The sequence below is a fragment of the Lycorma delicatula genome, chromosome 9, assembly GCF_047948215.1.
Source record: "Lycorma delicatula isolate Av1 chromosome 9, ASM4794821v1, whole genome shotgun sequence".
In the NCBI taxonomy this organism is placed as follows: Eukaryota; Metazoa; Arthropoda; class Insecta; order Hemiptera; family Fulgoridae; genus Lycorma; species Lycorma delicatula.
Window position 1 is genome coordinate 76808639 of NC_134463.1, and position 26638 is coordinate 76835276.

A 26638-nucleotide genomic window follows, 5' to 3' on the forward strand; every position below is an offset into this window, starting at 1 on the left:
ACAAAAAACCAACAATATCTTTCTTACTTTTAATAAAAAAATAACATCAGAATTATAGGAAGAACAAAGAAGTACATTTATTTACAAAGTAATTTTAATAATTTCTTGTATAATTAATTTAATTATAATTTTTTTTAAAATGATATAAAAATGAATAACATATTTTTTTTTTCTATTTTTTTATTTTTATTAAACAATATATTTTTAATCAAAAATAAACACAAATAAGAAAACATTAATTCTGTTATTACACTGTATTATAACAATCAAATTAGCAGGCAAGGAATCCTCCATCAATAGGAAGTGTAACACCAGTAATCATACTTGCTTTATCACTCAAAAGAAATAGTATTGCATTCACAACTTCATCAACCTCTGAAATAAAAAAAAAAAACACACACATTAAAGTTATAAATTTATGAAATAAAAACAATATTGGAATGATTCATAAAATTATTATACAATTCCTGATGTACACTAATAATGCAGGGTATGTTCAAATATACTTAGTTTCAATGTATGTACCAAAAGTCATAAAAACAGAAAGAATGGTAAGAATCAAGTGATTTTGTAAGATAATTTTTTAAATTATCTTAAAAAAGATTAACCATATTTTAATTATCCATCCATAACTCAGTAACAGCAACATAAAATAAAAATATTTTTTTTTTGATTTCATTACTGACCATCATGGACAGAAATTGCAAAAACTTTAAAAATAAAAAGTCCAGGACACATTTTACAATTTCCTCAGTTATAATAAAAAAGCAGTTTTTATACTTTCTCACAAATAAATATTTGCAGTAAATTTCATTTTCATATTCACGTACAAAAAAATAAATACTGAAAAAAAATTAAAATGAAAAAAACAATATAAAAGAATGCTGGAACATTGGTATAATAAAAATACATACTGAAAAGGGAATAATTAGGGACATAGACTTTCTAGTTTTGATATATTAGTTTTGTTTTAAGAATCTGTTAGTGGTTAAAAGGACAGGAAGGTGGTTAAAATTTTTATTTTACTTGTTTTAGAGGGTTTAAATTTGCATTATCTTTTTTGCAAGAAATAAAATTATTCAATTTCCCCTCAATTTTTTTCAAAAAAATAATTTAAAGTTCAAGTAATTTGCAACTTATCATATTCACTATATAAAAGAGAACAGATGTGGCAAACTATTTTTTCAGCTTAGTAAAAAACAGTCTGTATACAAAAAAAGGTTTTCTACGAAAACAAAAAATTATTAAACTCCATAGAAAGAGTGTGAAGAGGGAGAGGGAGTGAGAGAGAGAGCAACATAATGAAACTGCTACCCAACACTATTTATGAAAGACTCTCGCACAACTAGCATGACTAGTGGATGTATATGTATACTGATTGTTGTTGCTGTTTGTCAGATGGTTACGTTTCAGTGCAGTATACACTTTGTTGCAGTGGAGTTATAGTGAGTGCAGTTATGTTGGTGTAAAATGCCTTATTTAATCCAGGAGAGGAGAAGCTATAGTTGAGGCCTATATTCATTCAGGATCGTTTGAAGAATCACGTAAAATATTCATAGAAAAATCTCCAAATGCCTGTATCCCAACGAAGAGTAACTTACACGATTTATTTAAAAAATGGCGTACAACATGTTCGGTTCCAAATACAAAATAAAATAGGCAATCTTCTGTTAGGACTCCACAGGCCATTGCCGATATTGAAAGGAGAATTACTGTCAGTCCAAAAAAATCACTACGCAAGTTATCACAACAATCTGATATTAAATACACATCCTGACATAAAATTCTTCATGAATTAAAATTGAAACCATACTGCATTACAACTATCCAATAACTGAAGAGACAGACAAACCGACTTGATTATTGTAACTGGCTTCTTGAAAACACTGTTTGTGGACAGATACACCTGATTTTGTATTTCATGTCAGACGAGGCATGGTTTCATTTATCCGGCCATTTTAATTCGTAGAACACAAGGCATTGGTATTAATGAGGAATTCTTACGAGATATTCGAGCATCCACTTAATGATGAGACAACTGGTGTTTAGTGTGCTGTTCTCGGTAATCGTATAGTGGGACCAATATTTTTTGATCGGACTGTCAATACAGAAGTTTACCTCACAATTTTCAAAGAATTTTATGTGGAATTAACCGATAATGATAAAAGATCATACAGCTTCTTCCAACAAGAAAGATCAATGTGTCACACATCAAATGTTTCAATGAATCGTGTTCATGCAGCTTTCACAAATGAACAAGCTGTCAGTAGAAGACTGTGGCTTCCACGTTCCCCATAGTTGTCTACTTGCGATTTTCTCCTTTGGGGTTACTTAATGGAGAGAGTTTATGCTTCTAATTCCCACAATATTGATGAACTGAAGGTGATCATTCAATGAGAAATCAACGCAATTGACATTGTTTTGCGTAAGATGACTTTCAATATGAATAATGGAGCACAAAAGTGCACTGATGCCCAAGTGGTCATTTTGAACATCTTTTGTAATAATAAGATAAATAATATATGCAACATTTAAATTACTTTTATGTTTATTTATCCGTATAATTCATAAAATTTATGAAGGTTAACCCAACCTATAGGTTATGTTGGATATTCTTTAACCTGTAAAAATGTATTCTTCAGAAAAATATTTTTATATAATTTATGATTAAAATAAATAACAATTCTATTCTCAACTTCAGTTCGGCTAATTAAACTACTACTATTAAACCATTCTTACTTAACAGGGTGAATTGAAAGCGGATTTTAGATTTCCAGTTCATACACAAAAAAAAGTTGTTATACCTACAGCATAAAGATCACATTCCTAAGATTACAAATATTGATACATATGAAGAATGTATACTTTAAGATAGTTTTCTATACATCAAGATTAATACTACTTTAATACTCTTTTAAGATGACTAATGTAAATATAAACAAATACAATATAACATAAGACTAGAATAATTTGCAGTCAAGTTTGTAAAGGGTGTAGTCTGTAACTTTTAAGGAGCTGTTCATGTCATATCATGATGATATGATATATTTAGACAATATCGTATATTTAGGGCCATAAATAAACGATACAATTTCCTTCATTTATTACACTGTCACCATACATGGCAGTAATTTGATGATGAATTTCCATATGACAAACACCTGGCACATTCTAAAACATATGACCTCACAGTCAGCGGGATTAAATTTTTTTTTTATTGATTATAAAAACACACAAATTTGTTATTATCATAAAGCTATTGATTGCAATTTCTCATTCATTGGATCAAAAAATATTTACATACTTTTTTAGGGAAGATTCAGTTTATGTGTAAGGTTTTCCTTTTCTTTATCCAATACAATGACCTAAATAGGTATCTAAATCTTATTATTTTTAGGAGACATTACATGGACAAATAGAAAATAAATTCGGTTCACAGAATATTCAAATTGTAATGAGCAGCATGAATTCAAATAAAAAAGATTTACTGATAATTAGACTATTATGTAATGTCATTGTTTTAATCAATATTTCTACCTTAGTTATCATATACATAAAAATAATATTTTAGCTTAGGAAACTGTAAATAACAATTTGGCTTATTTAACACATTTGATACATACTCTATGATTATATAATTGCTTACCAGCAAAACGGTGTAATGGTATTTTTGACAGCATTTCTTCTGATTTAACAGGATCTGACCAACCAAGTCGTCCCATTTCAGTCATAACTACAGTCGGGTTCAAACAATTCACTCTAATATTATGCGGTCCTAATTCAAGTGCCATAACACGTGAAAGCATATCTAATGCTGCTTTTGAACTACTGTACACTGCATGATCTGCCAAAGCTGCCTAAAACATAAGAATTAGCAGGAAAATTATCTTTCAGCTTGCAAAAGTTGTTATTACACATTAGTAAATTCAAACTCACAGTATAGCTGTTCAAAAAAATATTAGTAGTAGTGGCAAAATAAAATTTTAAAGTCACATTATGGTACGTTAGTCCGAGTGGAGTTTAAGTAATTTGGACTATATTTAAACTAACATTTCATTTTAAATTGGACTATCAAAAGTGATGTATCAATATTTAGTTTACAATTTTTATAACTTTTTTTGATTGTTAATTAATTTTTTTTTTATATTCAATATTATAAGTAAGTTTCAGATTTAAATTTACTTTTATTAATTCCTCTTTATCAATTAATGATCACTAGTATAGCATTGATCATCTACCATGTTGTTGCTGATGTAACTGTAGATATATGGTCTCAGACATTTCTAATGCAAATTTTTGTGGAAGGTAGTTATGAAAGAAGTTTATAATTACACATGAGGTTTCTTTACCATTTTTAAAATTAAATATTAAGTTTAATATTTTATGTGATATTATATTAACTTTAATAAATGCATCATAATCTAAATTTTTAAAGCTATTTTTGCACATAGTCTTTCTAAGTTCAAGCATTTCGTTTTTGTATGCCATCATCAAAAAAGTCTGCCACTAATCCATTAAGCCAATCACAAACAGCTGTCTTGACAACGTTGTCACTTTAATAGCGGTTCCCACCAAGAAACTCCTTCAATTTGGTAAGTAGGTGGAAATCACTTGGAGCAAGATATGGACTGTATGTTGAATGATCAAAAATACCCCATCCTTAACCTTTGATAAGTTCACAGGTTTCTTTTGCAGCATATAGACATGCATTGCAACCCACCAGCTTGGTCTAGTGGTGAATGCGTCTTCCCAAATCAGATGATTTGGAAGTCGAGTGTTGGGATTGCTTAAAAGACAATACAAAAGCATTGAAGTCCTTGTAAACTCAGTTATTTTTACACGGATTTGAATACTAGATTGTGAATACCGGTGTTCTTTGGTGGTTGGGTTTCAATTAACCACGCATCTCAGGAATGGTCAGACTGAGACTGTACAAGACTACACTTCATTTATACTCATACATATCATCCTCTGAAGTATTATTTGAAAGGTAATTACTGGAGGCTAAACAGGAAAAAGAAAGACATGGATTGTCACAATGCAAACACACTCCATTAATCAAAATTTCTGAACAAGTCAGTTTTAATTGTCTCAATACGAGGTATAAAGTCAAGATGAGTCCCATTAAATTAGCTTAAAATATGTGTCCTACGAGTCCCAATTCTTGGGACTCATATTTTACGGTACTTTAGGTGAAAATTCACAAGTCCATGTAATAGAGACCATGAACATACACAAAATTTAACACTAAGTTCATCTAACGTGAAACACCATTTCTCTTTAACATGTCTGTCGATCCGTTTTCAGCTGTACAGTAATAAGAGTAGGTGATCCTGAGCATTGGTCATCATGAAAAGATGTTCTCTCCAGTGTAAATAAACATTACCATTTCCTTTATTTATTACACGTGTCACCATACATGGCAGTAATTTGACAATGAATTTTCACATGACAAACACCTGGCACGTTCTAAAACATATGACCGATTGTTACTCACAGTTAGCAAGATTAAATTTTTTTTATTGATTCTAAGTACATGCATATTTGTTATCATAAAGCCATTGATTACACTTTCTCAATTACTTTATCAAAAAATATTTACATACTTAGGGAAGATTCAGTCGATGTGTAAGGTTTTGCCTGAGTTCTTTATCCAATACAATGACCTAAAGACCTAAATCGGTATCTAAATTTTATTATTTTTTAGAAAATATTACATGTACAAATAGAAAATAAATTCGGTTCACAGAATATTTAAATTGTAATGAACAGCATGAATTCAAATAAAAAAGATTTACAACAGACGTTTCTGTTATACCAGAAATATATAATAATAGATATCCATTGAAGCAGCAAAAAAAGTCTTTTTATGTATTACTAGAATAATTCAAATTGTTTTTATATCAATATTTAATTTTTAAATATTGAAATATGAGTTTTTAAATATTTTTTAAATATGAGAATGAAACCAATCAGTTTGTGAATTACATGCATACTCTGTTATATCTATACTGAATGATTTTAAAATGTGGAGGTATATCAAAACTCAGGGATACTAGGAGGAAACAAGTGTAGATCTGCATAGTTACAAATATCTAAATTTATGGTGTTTGAAAATTTTGTCCACCTTAATGAATATAGTACTTTTTATAGTACAGTGGACATAAAATAAATGATTTTAATGTAGAAAAACGATGGCAAAACCAGTTTCTCAATAAATGCCTTTGTTTTTGAAATAACTAATCAATCACAATTGAAAAAACGGAAAAATTGCAGTAGTAACAACACAGACCTCACAACAACAGTACCTCAACTCACACACCATTGTCCAACTGGATGGTATGCCAATTGAACAAGTACAAGAATTCAAATATTTGGGCTCACTGGTCCAGGAGAAGAAAGTAGCAACTAGGGCGGAAATCCACAATCGAATTGGTCAAGCAACCACAGCATTCGCTTCCCTGAAGTGGTGCTTCTGGAAACAAAGTAACATCTCCCTGAAGGCCAAAATACATCTTTTCCGAACCCTGATCCAGCCAATTTATTGCATGGAGTAGAAACATGAGCACTACTTACCACAGACCTGAACAAACTTGAAGTGTTCCAATTGTGATTCCTACGCCAGATCATCAGAGTCTCACTTTGCGATCACATCTGAAATGAGATATACGCCATCGCTGCGAACAACATCCAACAATCAAGGAACAGATTCAAAAACAAAGACTGCAATGGTTTGGCCATGTCTGCAGAATGAGTGAAAGCCAACTACCAAAAAAACTCCTCTGGTATGAATGACCAGTGCATTGCAGAGACCGACGAACAGCTCCGAAGAAAACGTTGATCAAGCAGATCGATGATATAAAAAAACCACAGGTTAAACCTGAATGAGGACAATTGCCATGGATCGTCATGCATGGAAGCGTCTTGTTAGTGAAATCAAACAACCACTGGCACCCACAGCAGCGTACAAGCTTAGGAGTCGATCCAATCAAAACGCCAGCTAGGGATCAAAACAAAAAAGAAAGAATGAATACAGGAACTTTTTTTTATTTCATGTTACCTTCAGAATTAAATACAATAACAAATTTTAAACAGTTAATGTTGGAATTAATGGCCCAAATACTGATAATAATGGCCTTCACAATAATCAATAATAATAATAACACATAATAACCAATAATTAGCAACACTATACAAAATGGCTAGAACAACTTGTATTATTTACTTTAATTATCACAATATTTAATTTTAAAATGTATTTAAATGGTTTTGACTCTAAAATACTTAATAGAATAAATCTTGAGAATGCATCATTCTAGAAGATATATTCAAGATTCTTCCCCTCTACAGCTTAGCAGTCCATTAACCTCAAGTAGTATAACTTGTGTCATGTTTGTTGGTATTACATGTACATTTGTCAATTATATGCATTTTCAAGTGGTCAGTGCTTACAAGTTTTGTATTGTCTTTTAAGTAATCCCAAAATTAATAATCTACAGGTGGCAGATCTGGAGACCTGGTAGGCCATCCTTTGGCACACAAATTAATAGGTACTACTGAGTGTAGTACTTCAACTTTATTGAGTATAAAGTTGAAGTCGTGAGTAGTATAGAAATGTGTTTGCTGGTTCTTGAACTTTGTACCCCAGGTAGTGTTCAGTGACTGTCATTAAAAATATGCTTACTCATAAAAAATGCTGATTAATAAAAAAAACCTGACCTCAAACATACTGACTCTTTAGAAAAATTGTCGCGTGATGTTTTAGGGATGTGTGCCTAACACACGTATTTGCTGAAGTTGCAATAACCTTGTTTACTAATTAACTTTAATTAACATTTAATTCAAATGTAACTAGGAATAATGCATTTGTGTCAGTGAAAATGCCTGCAAATTCATGTGTTATACAATAACTTCCATTGCGTTACATCAGCCCTGATTACCTGTTTATTACCAAAGTTATAATAATGCATTTGCAACAATGATAAAGTCGGATTTATATAAATACACGCCAGATTTTCATTTTGATCATACCACCTTCTGTTTCCAATGTATGCTATACTGTGAGTCTACCTTTTGATATTATTTACGCCTTTGCTCAGCACTATCTTCATTATCAATCAGGTAAATGAAACTACTTTTAAATAATAATTATGGAGGTAGAATATTATTAATTATTTATATATAGTTAAATAATGATTTAAATAATGACTTTAAATAAAATATTTTTTATTTGTAAAATTGCACAACCTATTTATTAAAAATAATTAAAATATACATTAGAAACAATTATGCACCTTGTATATTTAACTTTCCAGTTTAATTACAGAAGTTAAACAAAAAAAAAAAATTATATATACTGTTTACATAATTACTGTTTTTGTTAAAATTGACCCGTTTAAATATTATCTACTTAGCAATTTGTATGTCTGTGGTTTGAATTTATATTATATTTTCCAAATAATTACACACTTTAAATAATACTTTTATGCATATATGCGAGTTTATTCTATATAAAATAAGATTTATCTGTAAAATTATAAACTTTATATATCTTTCTACGTATTAATTATGCACTCAATATATTTTCCTTTCTAATTATTAATTATGCATTTTATAGACTATACTTACTCGATTCATCGATTCAAATCGTATAATTATGTACTGAAAAATAAAAATGATAGGTTGTTTTAAGTTAAAATTAGTCCGTTTAAATACCAATAACAAAAAAATGAATCTGTTTTGTTACAGTGTTTAACAACTACTTCTATAACAATTACATCGAATAAGGTGAGAATTATGTGGAGCGCTATTAATTACGCACATAAAATAATTTTATATTTAATATTGTTACGGTTTATACAATATTTAGATGTTATAATATTAATGCAGAATTTAGTATTTTGTTATTTAATAATTTACTTTGTCCTAATGCTTATAAATTGTTTGCAGGATTGTAACTGTGAATAAACATCATCAGTGTACAGTTTTTCTCTACCAGTCCGATCGCTTGCTTCGTTTAAAGTAGTAAAGACGTAACGTATATTTAAAATATATTACCTTTGATTATAAAAACAATTTCTTTGTTTATGTGTACTATATCTTAATTTAACTTCAGCCTTTCTTTTATGTAATATAATCTGTTAAAAATAACTGCCTTTTATAGTGTTGTGGGTTTGCAGTAAATATTTATTTTTCTGTAATTTTCCAACCATTCTCTGTTCATATAAAGAATTAAGACCATCTTCAATAAAATCAAGGTTAAGTATATTCATCTATTTAAATGTGTACAGAAAGATATTAAATTGTGGTATGAATATGACTGAGGTAAATATTATGTTTTCTTTATTTTAGACAAACCATTTTGATGTGGATCTATATTGTCTGGAACCGATCATTCAACAGAAAACAACAATGATTTTTGCTTCTGTTATTACTAAACACCCTTAAGCGGCAACATATTAGCAGACAAACCTTATTAATTAAAATATTAATTTTTACAAGCCATCAATTATAAAGGATTGGATGAGGGATACTGCAAAATTAAAGTCATATTACAGTAACACTGATCAATAGATTGATGCAACAGCTAGGATCAGTAGTATGTACAACGGTTAGCTTTTTATTATTTAAAAAATTGAACTGGATGTACTTTTTGATGAAATCTCGAATATGGTTAATTCCAATAAAGTTATAAGAAATCATATTCTAAAAGAGTAAGGGAGACATTCTTTCTGATGACGGCGAGGTCATCGATGTTGAGCAACCCATTCAAAAACCTTAACAGAGTCCCTCCTCCACGTCAGCAGGTGGAAGGTGATTACATGTGGAGAAGCATTTATCAGCTGCAGCAGAGCCAAATATAGGAAAACCTGCTGAGAGGCCATGATGAACCTCATGGTCCATCAGGTTAGGGACAACACTTAATCTCAGTCAAAGCTAGCAGCATTGTATTCCTGCCTCAACCAATGGGCAACAGTTGCCTGTAAACGAGGACATAGCAGTAAATATGCTTACTAGATATATTATTATATCATACATATAGCTTATCATAGTGATCTTGTGGCAGGAAGCATTGGGAAAAGGGGCTGAAAAAGCTTTATCCCATCATTCGCTGACAATGAAGATAATGTTTAAAATTTTAAAATCTTCAATCACAGTTTGAAAATGAGAATATCACTGCTGGTAGCTATGGAAGATAACCAGTTGGTGTCAGAGAACATCCTCTGCAATACCTAAACATGTGGTGAAATTTAGACGTAGCAAGACCAATCAACCAGGCAGAAGCTAAACAGTTTAAAAGAACTGACGAATTAAGTATGAACCTTTATGAAAACCTCTTCGAGAAAGCGAATAATTGATATCTTTGATGAAGAGGTGATCACACAACGAGTTCCATTCACTCACTCTCAGTTTGTGCCATAAATCATCATAACAGTTTCTAGCATGGATGTTGTCTAAAAAGGGCAAGTATTTACTGAAGCTGGAACTGTTTGAAACCAAACAGATAGGTCTTTCATTCAGAGATCGTTATAAAAATATTATTTGAGAAGAATTCAAGTATTCAACGATATGATTTCAGCAGCACATATAAAAATTTCTAAGGAAAATAGCTTCAAAAAAGTCACGACAGATTGCACTGGTTCACCCTCAGTAGTGGATAGGTTGGTTGGATGCTATGTATTTGATTCGCGAATGTTCACTTTTTAAATTAAAATTACTTTTGTAGAAACATGACGTCTGGAAAACAGTTACAAGAGGGCAAGAGTTAAATTGTTGGAGCAAGTCGGAAGACTTGAAATTACTCCTTAAAAAGAAATACAGCCTTTCTTGAAAAATATTAATTTTTGCAGGCCTCCTATCCAAATCGTCTTTGGTTATAATATCAGTCATGCCTACCATTTTTTACACCTTACAAAAATCTCATTCCATATTCTTAAGTATAGTGTATAAATCTAGTTAATTGAACTAGGATAGATCTATAGATCAAACTTTCCAGGAAAGAAATGATTTCCCATTATATTATAGGTACCCAGGCAGCTGAATTTTATGAAAATATTTGTAAATTAGTGAAACACTATGACAAATGCTTGAATTTAAATGGTAACTATGTTGAAACGTAGTTGAAAGCTGTGTAGGTTTAAGTTGTATATAATAAAATATTTTTATCTGTGCAGGTTTTTTATTTATAGCCAAATGGAGGTTACTTTCCGAACTATTGTGTATTAAAATTAGTGTTCATTATTGTGAAGATGGTTGTTATTAGGGTGTAGACCATTATTTCCAACTTTTTTAAATTTTGTTATTGGATGTAATTCTGAAGGTAAATGAAATAAAAAAATTACTACAGGCATATTGCCTCACTTTTTAAAACAGCAATTTTTTCATTTTTGTAACTTTGATTGCTTAATTTTATATTAAAATCATGTATCGTATGTTCATCTTCCTATTTAAAAAAAAAGTTTGATTCAATATTGGCACATCCAAGATGGTAGACAAAAATTTTTAACACCATAAAGTAGTAAATTTGAAACTATGTAGCTTTGCACTTGTTTTTATTTCCTAGTATCCTTCAGTTTTGAAATATGAAGCTGTTATCATACTTAAATATAAAAAAAATAATTACGTAAGATTAAATGAATATTATTTAAGGTAGATAAATATTTAATAACTAACAATAAAGCCTGTTGCAAAATAAAATACAATGGATACCAGATTGTATAATATACTATATTTCACCCATATCCTACACAATGTATACTATTTTCGTTAACAGAAAATTCATAACGTGCACATGGCTGTTGGTTTTCCTAAAGATCCTATTCTTTAGTTTCAGTTTTAAAACAGTCCTTCCCATCTCTGAAGATGTTTTACATAATGTTACTTATTAATTTAAAATCCTTAAATTATTCATTAACATAAAATTCTAATTTGATCTGCACTCTAATATGTTGTAATTTAATTACATTGGAAAATTTCTTGACAAACACTATTTTTTTCTGAATCTGTAAATAACCTGTCTTGCTCTGACCTGTGGATGATTTCACTTTTACGTCGTCATAAAATCTTCACATTCTTGATGATTCAACATGCCCATGCCCAAACACCGGTTCATGCCCAAACACCGGTTTGAGAAGGTAAATACCCACTTTTTCTATCGTCTGATAAATATCTACTTTTTCCATTGTCTGACCTTGGGATTTATTGATTATCATTGCAAATCCAAGTTTTACAGGAAACTGTCATTTAGTATAAAGGGAAGAGACGGTTAGTATCTGCAGTGCAAAGATGGATTCGGGAAATGAAAATCAATTTACCTGACGAAAAACCAGTTTTACTTCTGCAATAATCAAATATGGTTTTGGTTATTTTGACCATTAACCTTGTTCTGTATTAAGATTTCTCAAAAGCATGATGACAACTTCTACCTTTGAATTCATGAACAGGCATTCTTGAAGGAGTTTGCACATTTAGAAATTCTATTGGATAACTCTTCAGCATTTTCTCCCAAATTAGAATGAATGCAGTCGGAACTTAAATATGCGCTTATTGCTCCTTCTAAAAGATTTAGAATATTCTCATTTAAGTTGTCTACATCTGAATTTTCAGGACAAAAGAATGGCTTTTTTTAGCAACTGCATAACAATCTGAAACTTGTTGTCATCAAATATCAAATTATTCTTTGGCTGTATCTTCATAAAATAAAATAATGAAAGGTATTTCTATCACTTCCTTTGGTAAACCATTAGTTGTTTCATGGTCACCATTTCCAAGTAGCAACATCCACTCACAGAAAGTGAACTACATTGAGTGAACATCATTTTTAAGTTCTAAGATTTTTTTAATTTTCCCCACAGTTAATAGAATTTAATGTCCAATTTGACTGTTTTTATTCTGTCTTCATGTTTGTCAACAGCTCAAGTAAACAGAAATCACTTCCAAGTAAAATTACCTTATCAACAAAAAGTTGATGATTTTTCTTAATTTCTTTCAGTAGTTGATCAGCTACAGTTAAAGCAAAACCGAGATCCATTGTAGCTTTATCCAAAATTATGGCTTTACTTGATCAAATTAATTCTGCATCAAAAGAGCTGAATTTATTATTTAAAGTGGTCATTTCCACCTTTAAGTAAATTAGCAGTAATTTCTGTTGATGCAACAGGTAAAAAAATAGTTTGTTCTCCACAAATAGTACTAAGAAGAGTTTTGTACCAAGTTCTTGCATTGCCACCAACTATCAATGAGGAAAAACATCATAATGGAAGTTCTTCATCGGCGGTTACTGACATAATAATTTAAAATGCAACTTTTTGTTCTGTATTTGGTTTACTTGCCAGTGCCACCATTTTAGAAGCTTAAGACTTAAATAATCTGTGAGAATTCTATATGGATAGCTGGTAAGTGGTGTCTTCTAGAATAAAATCTGAATATTCATTCCATCTGTTAACCACTTCTTCAATAATTAGAGATCATAGCCTGAGACCAATTAATGAGATCAATTCATCATAGTGTGACTGAGTATTATATAGAAATCAAACACATCTAAATAAACAATTTTCATTGTCAGCAATCAATCTCATAATTGGTAGAGCCTTAATACACATCAATGAGAAAAAAAAAACCACTGAAAACAAGAAACAATAAAAAATCAAAGCAGAACAGACAATAAATGATAAGTTTATCAATAAATTTGACATATCACCTGTCCAGCTAATCAATATACTTATATAAATATATAATGAAGTATTTACTTTAAATAATTTACACTTTCAGTAGCTTATACTGTTAAAAAGATTCAAAAACTATGCAAATAACATACTATCAACTACAATGATTGCTAAAACAGCACTACATGATGGCAAAGTTGGCTGGAGCTGCTGTTGCAAACATGGCATGGTAAGACCATATGACAATTCCTTCCTCCGCAGTTCAGCTAAAATTACTCTGTGTTAAATCATACTGTAAATAGTTCTCCAAACTTTTAAAAGTCAGTTTGACAAAGTTAAAATAATTAATATTTTGAGATCGTTTCTCCTTAGCGTTGCAGTATTCCTCCATGTACTTTTCCCCGCAGTATTTTCTGTAGTTTCCTTGCGGTATTTTTCTCTTTGTAACAGAATCTATATCAGATCAATATCTCTTACAGTTATAGACATAGGAAGTTTTCCAAGTTTCCTTAGAAATTTTTCAAAGAAATGGAATTTTCAGACTTTTTTGCATTTCTACTCAAAAAGAGCTATTTGAAATGACACCAAAACATTTAAAATCAATCTGGTAGAAATAGAAGCTACCATAGACAATTATTATAACTGATACTTTGTTTATATGATATGAAACAAAATAAGCAAAATGGTATCAAAAGTTATTTTCTTTCTTTTTTTTTTCTTTTTTCCTGTTTAGTCTCCAGTAATTAACTTTAAGATAATACTAGAGAGGATGAATGAGGATGATATGTATGAATGTAAATGAATTGTAGTCTTGTACAGTCTCAGTTCAACCATTCCTGAGATGTGTGGTTAATTGAAACCCAGCCACCAAAGAACACTGGTATCCATGATTTAGCATTCAAATCTGTGTAAAAATAATTGACTTTACTAGGACTTGAACGCTGGAACTCTTGACTTCCAAATCAGCTAATTTGGGAAGACCACTAGACCAACCCAGTGGGTTATCAAAAATTATTAGTAGCCATTAACTTACATAATATTTGCTTACAAAATAATTAAGGGGAAAATGTAAAATTATCATAAAATAATCTAAAAATTAATTAAATATTTTTCTGTATTATAAATATTACTGTTATTATTATAAATTATATTATGCAAATATAAAAAATACTTTAGACTTGTATAAAGACTTTAGCTAAATGTTATTCAAATATATTAACACAGAACTGAATGTGATGCTAGTAATCATCTTCACTAGTGAGCTGGTATTTTCACCAAAATTTTAGTTTTAACAAACTACTGATCAATCGTCTACTGAATGCTTAAATTTTTTTTTTTAAATTTAAGACCTGTTTTATGAATTAATTACACACATTCATTTTGATAGTGTTAGCTTTTTGTGTTCGTGAAATTTTTAAGAGACTTTCAACTATGATCTGAAGCAAATGATAATTTTAAATAATGTCTATTTGTAATAAAAATACAACCAGATATGTTTTTGGTAAAACAAAAATAAATATTTGCCACACACAGTGAGTCATTATAATGACAGTTAAAATTACTGCAATTGAATTTTAAATCAAATGATATTCTAGAATGTATTATATTATTTTCATATAATTGTATTCTTACTGTGCATCTGAAAATTTTCTTGTCGATTTTATCAGATCACATATATATTATTAAATAATTTCAGTTAAACAGGAAATAGGTTAAATTACCTAAATTAATGAAATATTAAAATTTAAATAGATAAATATTACCTTAGATGCTTGAGATGATATATTTACAATTGATCCACCTTTGCCTCTTTCAACCATGCCTTTTGCTACAACCTGACTTATATTCAAAACAGCCTTCACATTTGTGTCAAATACTCTAAAATAAAAAAATTGGAAAAAATTATTTATTGCTATTATTGTAAAATTTAGATTAATTATCCTAACAATAAATACTTAATTCAGCTTGTAATAACAATTGCACAGATCATGTCAGCTAAGCAATTGCACAGATCATGTTAGCTAGGTTTGCTAATTTATAGATAACTAAAAGCCTCTATCATTTCTCAAGAAGATTCAAGAGAAAACATGGAAAAACCTTGATCAGAACAGCATTACAAAGTAAAAGTTTATAATTAAATAAGAAAGGTGATTAGACTATATTAACACATAAAAATAATTATTTCTTTGAAAAAGAAATAGTGATGAAACTATGCAAAGATAATAAATAAACAATCAATACTAGATGAAATAATTTTAAAGGATAGGTCGGGAGCTTATTTGAGTATGTATTTAAGTACACATTCAATAAAGTATGGAAAAATTCATGTTTATCTAATTAGCTCAAAACTCATATAATTTATCTAAATACTCGATAATATAATGTTTCTATAACAGGAAATCATTTAATTTTAAATTAATTTATTGGAAATATGTTTTAAATTTCTAGATAATTATTAAAATTACTAACAAAAGAATAAAGATTTTGTAAATCTGATGTAGAAGCGGCCTTGCTGTTTTTCCAAATTTTACTGTAATGATTATTTAACTTTTGTCACTTTTTATTTATTGTTTTGTGTGCAATTTACATACAGAAACTTTGTTTTCAAAATATCTATGTTATAAGATAAAATCAATTCTTCTACATGAAAGAGTTAATGAGAAATAAGAAGAAATTATTATTACATAAAGACCAACTTGAGGTAATATCAGATTCTTTAATCATATATAGATGCTCCATGTAAGTATGTATATGTGCATGCAAATTGGTAAGGAGCATGACGCCTTTATAAGTTTAAATTTAATGTAATGAAACTGAAAACTAATAATTAACCAAAATTATTTTCTTTCTTCATTAAAATTATAGATCCAAATATAAAACAAAACCACTTTGTTTTGTGTTTAGCTCAAACCACTTAACCCAACTGGGATTTGAATTCATAACTTTCTAAATGAAAGGAAGTGCCATTAGCAATCCATAATTTATAAGAATTAATAGTAAACTGTAATAAAAACACATATTCTCTCAATTTTCCTTTAATGATCTGATATGATAAATGGAGATTTCACATTTATAGTGAATAAATACTTTAGATTACAAAAATTCTACAAAATGCTGTAATCATTAAAAAGCTAAATGAGGCAACATGAATAAGTGCAATGACATTCAATAAGTTAACAGAGTGACATTTCACTCTGCTGTTGGCATGGATAGAAGATACCTATTTACATTGGAAAAATACGTAAGTCATCTCATTCAAGTTCTGTTACTGCCAAGATTATTATTTAAAAAATGATAACCATAAAAGTTCCAAGAAAGAGAAAAAGTGTTCATAATTTAAACTTGTTTACAACGTACATGTTTGCAATCACATGTTTACAATGTTCAATGTTACAATGATCTGAAAATATGAGGGTTTTCTGAACTCCAATATCTGGTGTTATGGCTATTTATGTAGCCACTTAGGTGAAACCATGCTTCATCAGAGTAGAAAACAATCCAACACCCAAATACTGCTGTGAATAAAACACAAAAATCATCGACAGTAATGTAATTTTTTCCCCTAACAGGTTCTCGAAGTTCATGGATAATGTGAATGCAATATGGATGGATGTGGATGAAGATCTACGACATTCCCATAACACATTTCGATTTGTTAACAGTTTTCATATTGACTTTCTTGGTGAATGCAGCAAGGATAGGCGATACTTTCCAAAGACGCATCACTTAAAAAATGTATAAACTAATTAATCCACTACCGGTTTTCTAAAATAAGCAACTACACATAAAATTATTGATTTATTAGGCACCCGTGGCGATTCAAGAAAAGCTACCCTATAGTCTTCCTGACATTTTAAGAATGACCACGATTTAAAATAACTCTCAACACTCAATGCATGGGCCTGAGAGAAACACATGTTTGTTCGCTCACAGCTTACTCACCATTGTACTACTATTCTATTTCAAGGTCAGCTGCTACCAACACATTCGTCGGCAAAAAACTTGATTTCTCTCTGCAGTATGTTTTCAAATTTAGGGTTGCGTATCTTTTGGCTAACTCTATATAATTCATATGATATATGTTCACATATATATGCTACCAACAGAACTTGTTTCAATTGTTGCAACAAACAAAATAAATGAAAAACTCAACCTATTGTTATTATTAAAATTCAAGTATTATTATTATTTTTGGTAAATATTGTTATTGAAGCTTTGCAATCTTCAAACATAATGAATGTCTTATTTTTAAGATGTGTAATGGAAAATGTATGGTTTGGAAAATTAAATGAAAAACTGAAGAAGAAAGAAGTTTGTATAATAAGAAAATATTTCCATTCACCTTCAACATTACAGAAATTTAAATCGGTACTTTTAAATGATTACAGTAATCTATCTATTATAAATTACTGTCACTACTACCTATGAATATCTTAAATCTCTTTTTAATTATTTTATATTTATATATATATACTGGATAAGAAGACGTAATCTTAATACCATCATACAATTTACACTTGCTAGTTCAATTAGTAATTAGTACATAACATGGGAGCAGATTGTATAAATTACTTACTTATCAAAATCTTCAGGTTCTGCATCAAGAAATGGTGCCAACTTAGCGATTCCAGCATTATTAACTAAACAATCTACATAGCCAATGGTTTCTATTACAGACCGTGTTATACCCCACCCTGAAATATCTACACATATTGCTTCGATGTCAGGTACTTCTTCAACCAATGTATCCAGATGATGTTTGGTACGTGAGATAGCCACTACTTTAGCACCACATTCCACAAGTTTTTTAACTAATGCACGGCCAATGCCTGAAAAAAAGTAAAATGAAATTTTTAACATCTATAAATTTTTAAAGCAAGTAATCACGGGGCTGCTATAAAAAGTATTACTTTTTTAAATGTTCTCCAACAGCCAGTTATTATTTTAAGTCACTGATCACTCTTACATCATAAAAAGGTTTTTTACTCAAAGAGATTGAAGTATATGTGCTGATGACAAGGTCATCAAGGTAGGTCTACATAATTTTTTTAGATATTAAAAAACCAATTAATGAATTGCTCTTGATTCAAATTACATGGAAATTTTTATTCCAGATAATTTTATTGGAACTAATAATGTAGCTCCATCATCAATGGAACAAATTATAGTAACTCTCTTTATCAAAAGAGCAGCAAATAATAAACTCCAAAAACATCTTCTAAATGAATAATTTTTAATATTAAATATTACCTTACGTTCTAACGTAAGAAGTTATGACATCACATCCGAGTACTCTGTTCCAATTACATTACATATTTTCACTATTGATTATGTAATAACTAATGCTAGAACGCATGTTTAGTTATTAATTCAGTGTATGTTATGTATACCTTCACAGGGCTTGTAGTAAAGGTTTGGAATTATTAAAATGTCATCACAAACTTAGACTTATTTACATACGAACTAAACTTTACAACTACTCACTCATACTTCAGTTAAAGTTTTATCAAATGAAACTACACTGACAGTACATCAAATAATAGTAACAATGAAGTTTTAAAATGATTAATTCATTTAATTAACGTTACTCTTTATTATGAAACTAAAATTAAAGCTAAACATTACATAGAAGTCATAATTGAATGTTGTTCTTATATTAAAATTGTAGAGCTCATTATTAATATATATTTATCAACGTTTTCTGTCATCAGTTTTTATGAAACAACTTTTTGTTAAATCTATAATGCTCCTTCATAAAAAGACCAACAAAAAATTGAAGTCTTTACTATTTTTGTATTCTAAATTTAAATGATGTTATTAATAGAATGTTACTCATAGTCTATGAATAAAACTTATGTCTTGATAACCTTAGGAAAGATATCTTCCTTTATAAAGTGTATTACACTGTTACTCTAAAGAAGTTCTTACCATCTATGTTGTAGTTTTATATAAGTTCTAAAGATTTATTATCTATCTGTGTTCTGTACCAATGTAGCAGCACCAATTCTTGGTTTTACATTTTCACAAGTTTTCCACATACAATAGTTTATCTGTTACCATTAAATAATCTACAAATTTTTTAATAGAAAAAAACATAATGGAAAAAATAGACCTTATAAATTGATCTTCCGTTGTTTCATTAACAAAATTTACAATATACTAAAGTTAATTGGAATTACCTGAACACATAATCCCAATGTCAATTTTTTTTTGTATTCTTCTTCTAGGGATAGATTGTAATTTGGCTGGATTTTTTTATTGCTGGACATCATCCCCTACTCAAGCTCTTATGAGGAAATGAATTATAGAAATTTGTACGACATGAAAGATACTAATCCTGACAAGGATTTACACCTGAAACTTTCTAGATGAAAGATGGAAACGATACACACCTCACTGCAGAGGCTGATGTCAAATGAAATTATTTCTTTTAAAGAAATTTTATATAAGTCTGGCAGATACCTATAGGTTTTTTTTTGTTTTAAATATCAAAATTGAAATTACAAAAAATAATTGTATTTATGAATCTAAAAGAATACTGTTTACAATTTTTTAAATCGCTTATTATTTTATTTTAAAAATTATATTGTCCATACATCGACCTAAATTATCTATATAAGTATGCAACCTCGCCTGGTCATTTTTGGTAATATTGCAGCAATTTCTTATTGGTTAATAACTTTAAGATCATCAATTATCCTTGACTTATGTTTGAAGACTTCACATGCCTCCAAAGAAAAATAATCAGGCTTTCATGTTGGGTGAACATATCAGTCATAGGATGTCGCCTTATGAAATCAGATGACTTGGAAATATTTCTTTTTGAATAACTACAGATCATCCAGCTTCATGAATGGTGGCATCAATTAAGTTGCTTAGCTACAGCTATTAGCAACTTAGCTTAGTGCTATAGCTCTGTGATATGATAATAATAATAAATTCTTCAGTCAGGAACTGCAGAATTTTCACATAGTCTGAAGTGAGCATGAAATAATCACTGTAATAAGATAACAGAATCACAATTTTAAAAATAAGTCTTGATAACAAATGCACACTGCTCACATTCTAGGTCATGATTAAAACTGAGATGGTAAGATCAATAGGAAAGGGCGTAGCTCTGCCACACTTTCTACTAATGTTTTACAAGCAAAGTTAGGAAATCCAGGAGTTAGTTTTGCTGGGGTCCATACTATAAATCTTATACAATTTAAATTCTTAGTAAAGTACAATTAGAAATAAAACTTTTGCAGATTAAACTTTTTTTTTTTCATTTAAAGATAACAATTATTTGTCTCCAGCAAATTTTGCAAAAGAGAAACTGATAAATTTTTTCTTCAAGTAATTTTTATCTTTTGGCACTAATTTTTATAGAGTGCAAGCAATGGCATATTAGGAATCTATAAATATTTCTGTAGACCAGCAGCAGATGCTCTAAAACTCGTAAACAGAGAACTACTCTATTACATTATAAAGTGAATAAATTTATTCAATAGTACAATTACAGGTGTAAAATAAATATGCAGTTTATTCTGATTACGTAATTTAAGATATAGGTCATTTTTAAAATGCACCTATAAAATGACTGTTTTTATGTCATCTGGAAAGAAAAGAAAAAAGGACCAATCTTGATAAGTTTATGGTTGGCCCTGCTGCAGAATGTGAGAAACCTAAGTTGAAACACTAAAACCTGCTCTCTATATTTAAACCGATTATTTATCATCAGCCAATTATACTGAATTATCAGTTATTGAAATTATTAATGGACTTTTTTTTAATTTTAAACAATGAAATGCAAATAATTTCAAATGACATAATCTATGACTTAGAAATAGCTACAAATAATAAAAGATTACGATTATTGTAGGACATTGGCTATGGCAGCAATTATAAAAAAATGTTTTCAATTATTGTGGTAACTTAAAACTGATTATTAAATTGCCGCATGAGTAAAACAAGATAAGACCAAAAAGAAATAATACCCATTTGGCAAGCCATTATCCTAGGTTATTTATTTTAACTTCAATAAATTGATGTTTATACTAAAAATCATTAAAGATTATTTGATTAATCAACTATATTTTTCTTTTTATTCTTTTAAATGCTAGTAAATGTATATAATGAATAATTAGGAATATTACTTCACTTATAACCTGCTTTATCAAAATTATTCAAAACTAATGAAAAACAATATGGATAAATAACATATATTTAAACAAGAACATTTCTAATGAATAATGTAACATTTTATTAAAAAAAAAGTAAAATAAAAGATTTGATAGATATTCAATTTCATGTAAATAATTATTAAATCTGGACCGTTAACATAAAAAAGTGATGACAATGTTGAGGGAATCAGAAACTTGATACGTTACAACCGGAGATTAACTGTCAGAATGATTGCACGATTAAATTTGAATCGTACCACAGTCCATCAAATTTTGACAAAAGAATTGGACATGAAAAAAGTTTATGCAAAATTGGTCCCAAAAAACGTCATTGTTGAAAAAACAAGAGGGTGGAAGTGCCACGATTTTTTAGGACGAATTGAAACTGATCCTGATTTTTCTGTTATTACTGATAATGAATCTTGGATATTTGAGTACAAAGCAGAAACATAACACCAGAGCAAGGACTTGGCACATTTCAAACTCACCACATCCCAAAAAAGCAAAAATAAGCAAATCAAAAATCAAAACCATGCTATTTGTTTTTTCAATAGTAATGGCATTGTCCATAAGGAGTTTTTGCCTACAGGACAGACTGTAAATCAGTGTGTTTAGTGAAAATTTCTTGGAAGACTACGGAAAAAAGTTGCCTGCGTGATACCAGCTATCAAAGAAAACTGGATGCTGCATTATAACAATGCACATTGTCACACTGCACTCTCAATTAACAAGTTTTTGGCAAAGAAAAACATTCCTGTAGTTCCTCAACCACCTTATTTGAGTTACTGAGATTTTTTCCTGTTCCCAACTTTATAACCTCAAAGGACACAGTAAAAAACAAAAAAAAATGTAACTGACCATCTGAAGGATATTCCAGTTTCTGAGTTTCTACACTGCTATGAAGAGTGGGAAAACCATTTGAAGCATTGTGTGGCTTCTCAAAGGAACTATTTTGAAGATGATAGAGTCCATGTATAACTGGATTGTAAATAAAAAAGTTTTCCTGAACTAGTCTCATTACTTTATTTACAAATCCCATATGAACTCATTTTATGCAGCCTATTAGGAGAAAAGACAAATTTTTAGTCATGTAACAGAGAAATATTAATCCCAGTTTTCAAAAGAGCGAATAAGAATGACTGTTATTAAGGGAATTGCTTTATTCAGTACCACATAAACTAAGAAAAATAATTCTTTAATGTTTAAAAATTCTAAGAAGACAACTGAAGATCAGCAGACTGATCTGTGGAAGAAAGCTTTAACAGTCCATAAACTATTCACTGCAAAGCAAATTATTCCAGAAATGTTTAAATTCACAGGTGAATTCCGTTCTGTGACGTTCACCCCTTCACTGAATGACCTTCATTTTCAGGAAATCCAAAATGTATATTGCACTATTGAACAAAATGAACTTTTAAGAAGGAATTTGATATTTCAGAGAAGATTATTGGATTATAAAAGATTTGTACATCAAGATGCTACATTAGCAGCATCTTAAATGCATGTTTCCAACTTTTAATCTGTTTCTTGAGTCAGAATGGGGGATATAAATACTCTTCAAATTTATCTAATATTATTTTAGTTATACAGAGGAAGAGGAAGATTTTAGAAAAACTGAAAATTTTGGCATTTGTTGATAACATGACAGTAAAACATACACAGCTAATAACCTCATAATTGAGCAGATCGATAAACCAACAAAAAAGGACTGGAAATATATTAAGATAAAGCAAAATATCTGAAAGTAAGGAGGAAAAGTAACTGTACACTAATGATTATTCTACAGTACAAAATATGAGGCAAAAGACATAAAACTTTAAGTATCTGTGAGTTACAATCTCTGAGGGCAGGAGATTTGGAGAAAGAAAAAGTATACTAATATGTTATCTCAAATTGCTACTGAATACTTTTTCAACACACTCAAAAGTTTAAGTATACTGTACTTTGACACATGTATTAAATATAACTATGAAAACTACACTGATTAAAATACAAGAGAAAAAAGTAATAATAACCCTTGGAAATTAAGTTCTAAGAAAACTACACGGGATATTCAAGGAAGTTGAACAAGTACTAAAAAACTAAGAAATAAATATACTGACCTGTACATAATAACTGTAAATGTAGATGACAGTGGTGGTTTTGACATATATTGCGAACAACACAGTATTATGAAAACAACAATGAAATGGAAAAATCAAGGAACAAAAAATAAAATTAAAAAGACAAAAATAGAGTTGATATGGCCAATTCAAATTTAAAAGCTCTACATGAAGTTAGATGAGATAAAATAATGGTAAAAACTCAGAAGTGCTGAATATTTCTTTAAAGGCCAAAAACCTCTTAATATTTTAGTGGCTACAGAGGTAATAGCAACATTGGAGAATTGTATATTTCAAAGGTCAAAAACTAGCGTAAACTGAATCTGCAGAAAATCAGTGATAAGAGAAGTTCAGATAGTATAAATTTTAAAAACAATAAATGCACAATTTTATATATATATAATGAAATGTTCTAAATTTAAAAAAAGTTGAATTACCTCAAGATGCTACATCAGTAGCAGAACCGAGCTCCAGCCTCAGCCTCACATTCTTATCATTGGTCCTATACTACACAGAACTAAATGCCAGGCATTGGTAAGTTACAGTGGTGTCACAAAGTTTGAAAAAAAGAGCTGATATTTTAAAACAACAAAACTGCTATATTTCATAAACAAATAAAATATCATTCGGCAGATTTCAGAATTTTCTTTATAACTGGGCCAGATTTTTAATTTTCCTGTAGATTTCAAAACTGCATGTAAATTGCCAAAACTCCAAAACATTAAATTAATTGTAACTCCAAAACATTAAAAATATAGATGAAATACAAGAAACTGTTTCCGATTTCAATACAAAATGCTTCTTGTATCCTATTACCCAACATGGTTGATGAAGTTTATATTGTAGTTTTACAGAAGAAAGGAATACAATTTTTTCAAATTCTTATTACTGTGATATAGATAAATACCTAAGTTACAAGAAGCACTATAGTTTCTCTCTATGAAATTATTGATGTTTATTTTCCAGCAGTACCTGGGTGTGGGCATCCCTTGAACGGCTGAATATTAACTTCATTTAAGTGGAATTAAGGCATGATGTTAGATAATACCACTGTATATTCAGAACAACAATGACAGCAAAGGAAAGAGACTTCATTCTTCACTTTCCCTAATAAGGTTAGCATGGGATGCTAGTTAGGCTTAGGAATGATTATGTAAATTTTGAAGAGTGATCAAAAATTCTTTAACTCGCCTAAGCCGTTAAGATTATGGGACTTGACGAATATTCTGCCCTGGCCGCTGTTTACAAGTAGCGACAGAAAATATTTTTTCATAACTTTTAAAAATTAACCTGTAGGGGTTTTTAAAAAATATGTTCTTTAATTTTTGTTTTACAAAGGTATATACAAAACACATTTTCTTACCTTGACCAGCACCGGTAACCAAAACACGTTTATTGACAAAATTTACTTCCATCGTACCCGAAAATTAAAATTGTAAATTTTCAAAAAAATAAATACAAAGAATGCTAAATAATATAACAAATAAAGTGTGTAAAGTAATTGGTTTTAGACGGTGAAAGCCAATCAACTGCAACGCTACAAACAGTGTTTAAATGAAACCGAAAATTATCGTAGAACTTCTAAACTTCTTTCTTACATTAAACGACTTCATTAACAGATAGGCTAATAAACAGTGTTACCAGAAGATAAGCCTAGAAAAATTAAATTATTGTATTCACTGAATACAGAGAATGCAATACGTTCGAACAACAAACCATTGGCATTTTATTAAAATTATTTCCTTCAAACAGCGGTTTTTCGGATAGGTATTTCGATTTTTGATTAATTCCAGCGCTACCTGTTGATTACAGTACTGAACTACTATGAAGTGCAAGAAAGACTAATTTAACGGTAATTTATTAAATTCGCGTATTGTTATAACAAGCCGATTTTAAATAATTACAAATATAGATGAAATTCTACTCTTCAGATGATTAATTCTATTTTATAAAATTTGCTACACTAATTTTCAATAAAATTTTTTAAGGCATTTATTACCATTAATTAACTAAAAAATATTAACCTCCTACAAAAACACATTCTCTCAGATAAATATATAGATGTACCTGGGAAGTCATCAAACTGATAATCAATGAAAAAAATTAATTTTGACAAAATTTCCCTGGGTTGTACAATCAAATAGCGTGGCAGTTTTTGTTAATGTAATCGGCATAAATCGGATCTTTTCAGTTAAGAGACAGCATTTACATTTTGTTGGGAATAGTGTAAACAAGTCCGCCCATTTGATGGAATGCATGATAGCCACATGGCGCGTCGTAATTAATTAATTTATTTACAATATTCAATTCTTCAGAAATCATTCATGCAAATTGAATCCTTGATTCATATGTTTATTTTTGTATAGTGTACTTTAATTATTATTGCATACTATACGTTTATTATTAAATAAAATTAAAAATACCATTTAGTAAAAAAAAATAATATTTAGAAATTAAAGAAAACATAACATTGTAGTCAATCGAATACTGAATCGTTTTGCTCTGATAATAATCTGCCGCCGTCGAGTCGCGGCCAGCGGACCAGTCACTGCGATGTTGCCGGCATTATGCAACAATGATATTCCAGCCTATACCGAAGCGCATTTACACCGCTCCCAACAAAAACGCAAATGCTGCCACTTAACGGAAAAGGTCCCATAAATCGCAGTAAAATCCTTTGTAATCGGCATTTTCCACAATTTCCGAC

General features: G+C 29.6%; 1 protein-coding gene across 2 annotated transcripts; it reads right to left on the reverse strand.

Moving 5' to 3' along the window:
* Positions 1 to 95: 95 nt before the first annotated feature.
* LOC142330262 (L-xylulose reductase-like) lies at positions 96 to 25580 on the reverse strand. Of its 2 annotated transcripts, none has more exons than XM_075375451.1 (5): positions 19844 to 19868; positions 18241 to 18493; positions 15428 to 15542; positions 3647 to 3857; positions 96 to 375 (listed from the first exon to the last, which is right to left on the reverse strand). In XM_075375451.1, exons 1-5 carry the CDS (start codon positions 19851 to 19853, stop codon positions 272 to 274), a joined length of 693 nt encoding a protein of 230 aa, XP_075231566.1. In that variant the 5' UTR covers positions 19854 to 19868; the 3' UTR covers positions 96 to 271. The 2 variants fall into 2 exon arrangements, with proteins under 2 accessions (XP_075231566.1, XP_075231565.1); XM_075375450.1 differs by lacking the exon at positions 19844 to 19868 and adding an exon at positions 25295 to 25580 and having other exon boundaries at positions 98 to 375.
* Between the last annotated feature and the right edge of the window lie 1058 nt (positions 25581 to 26638).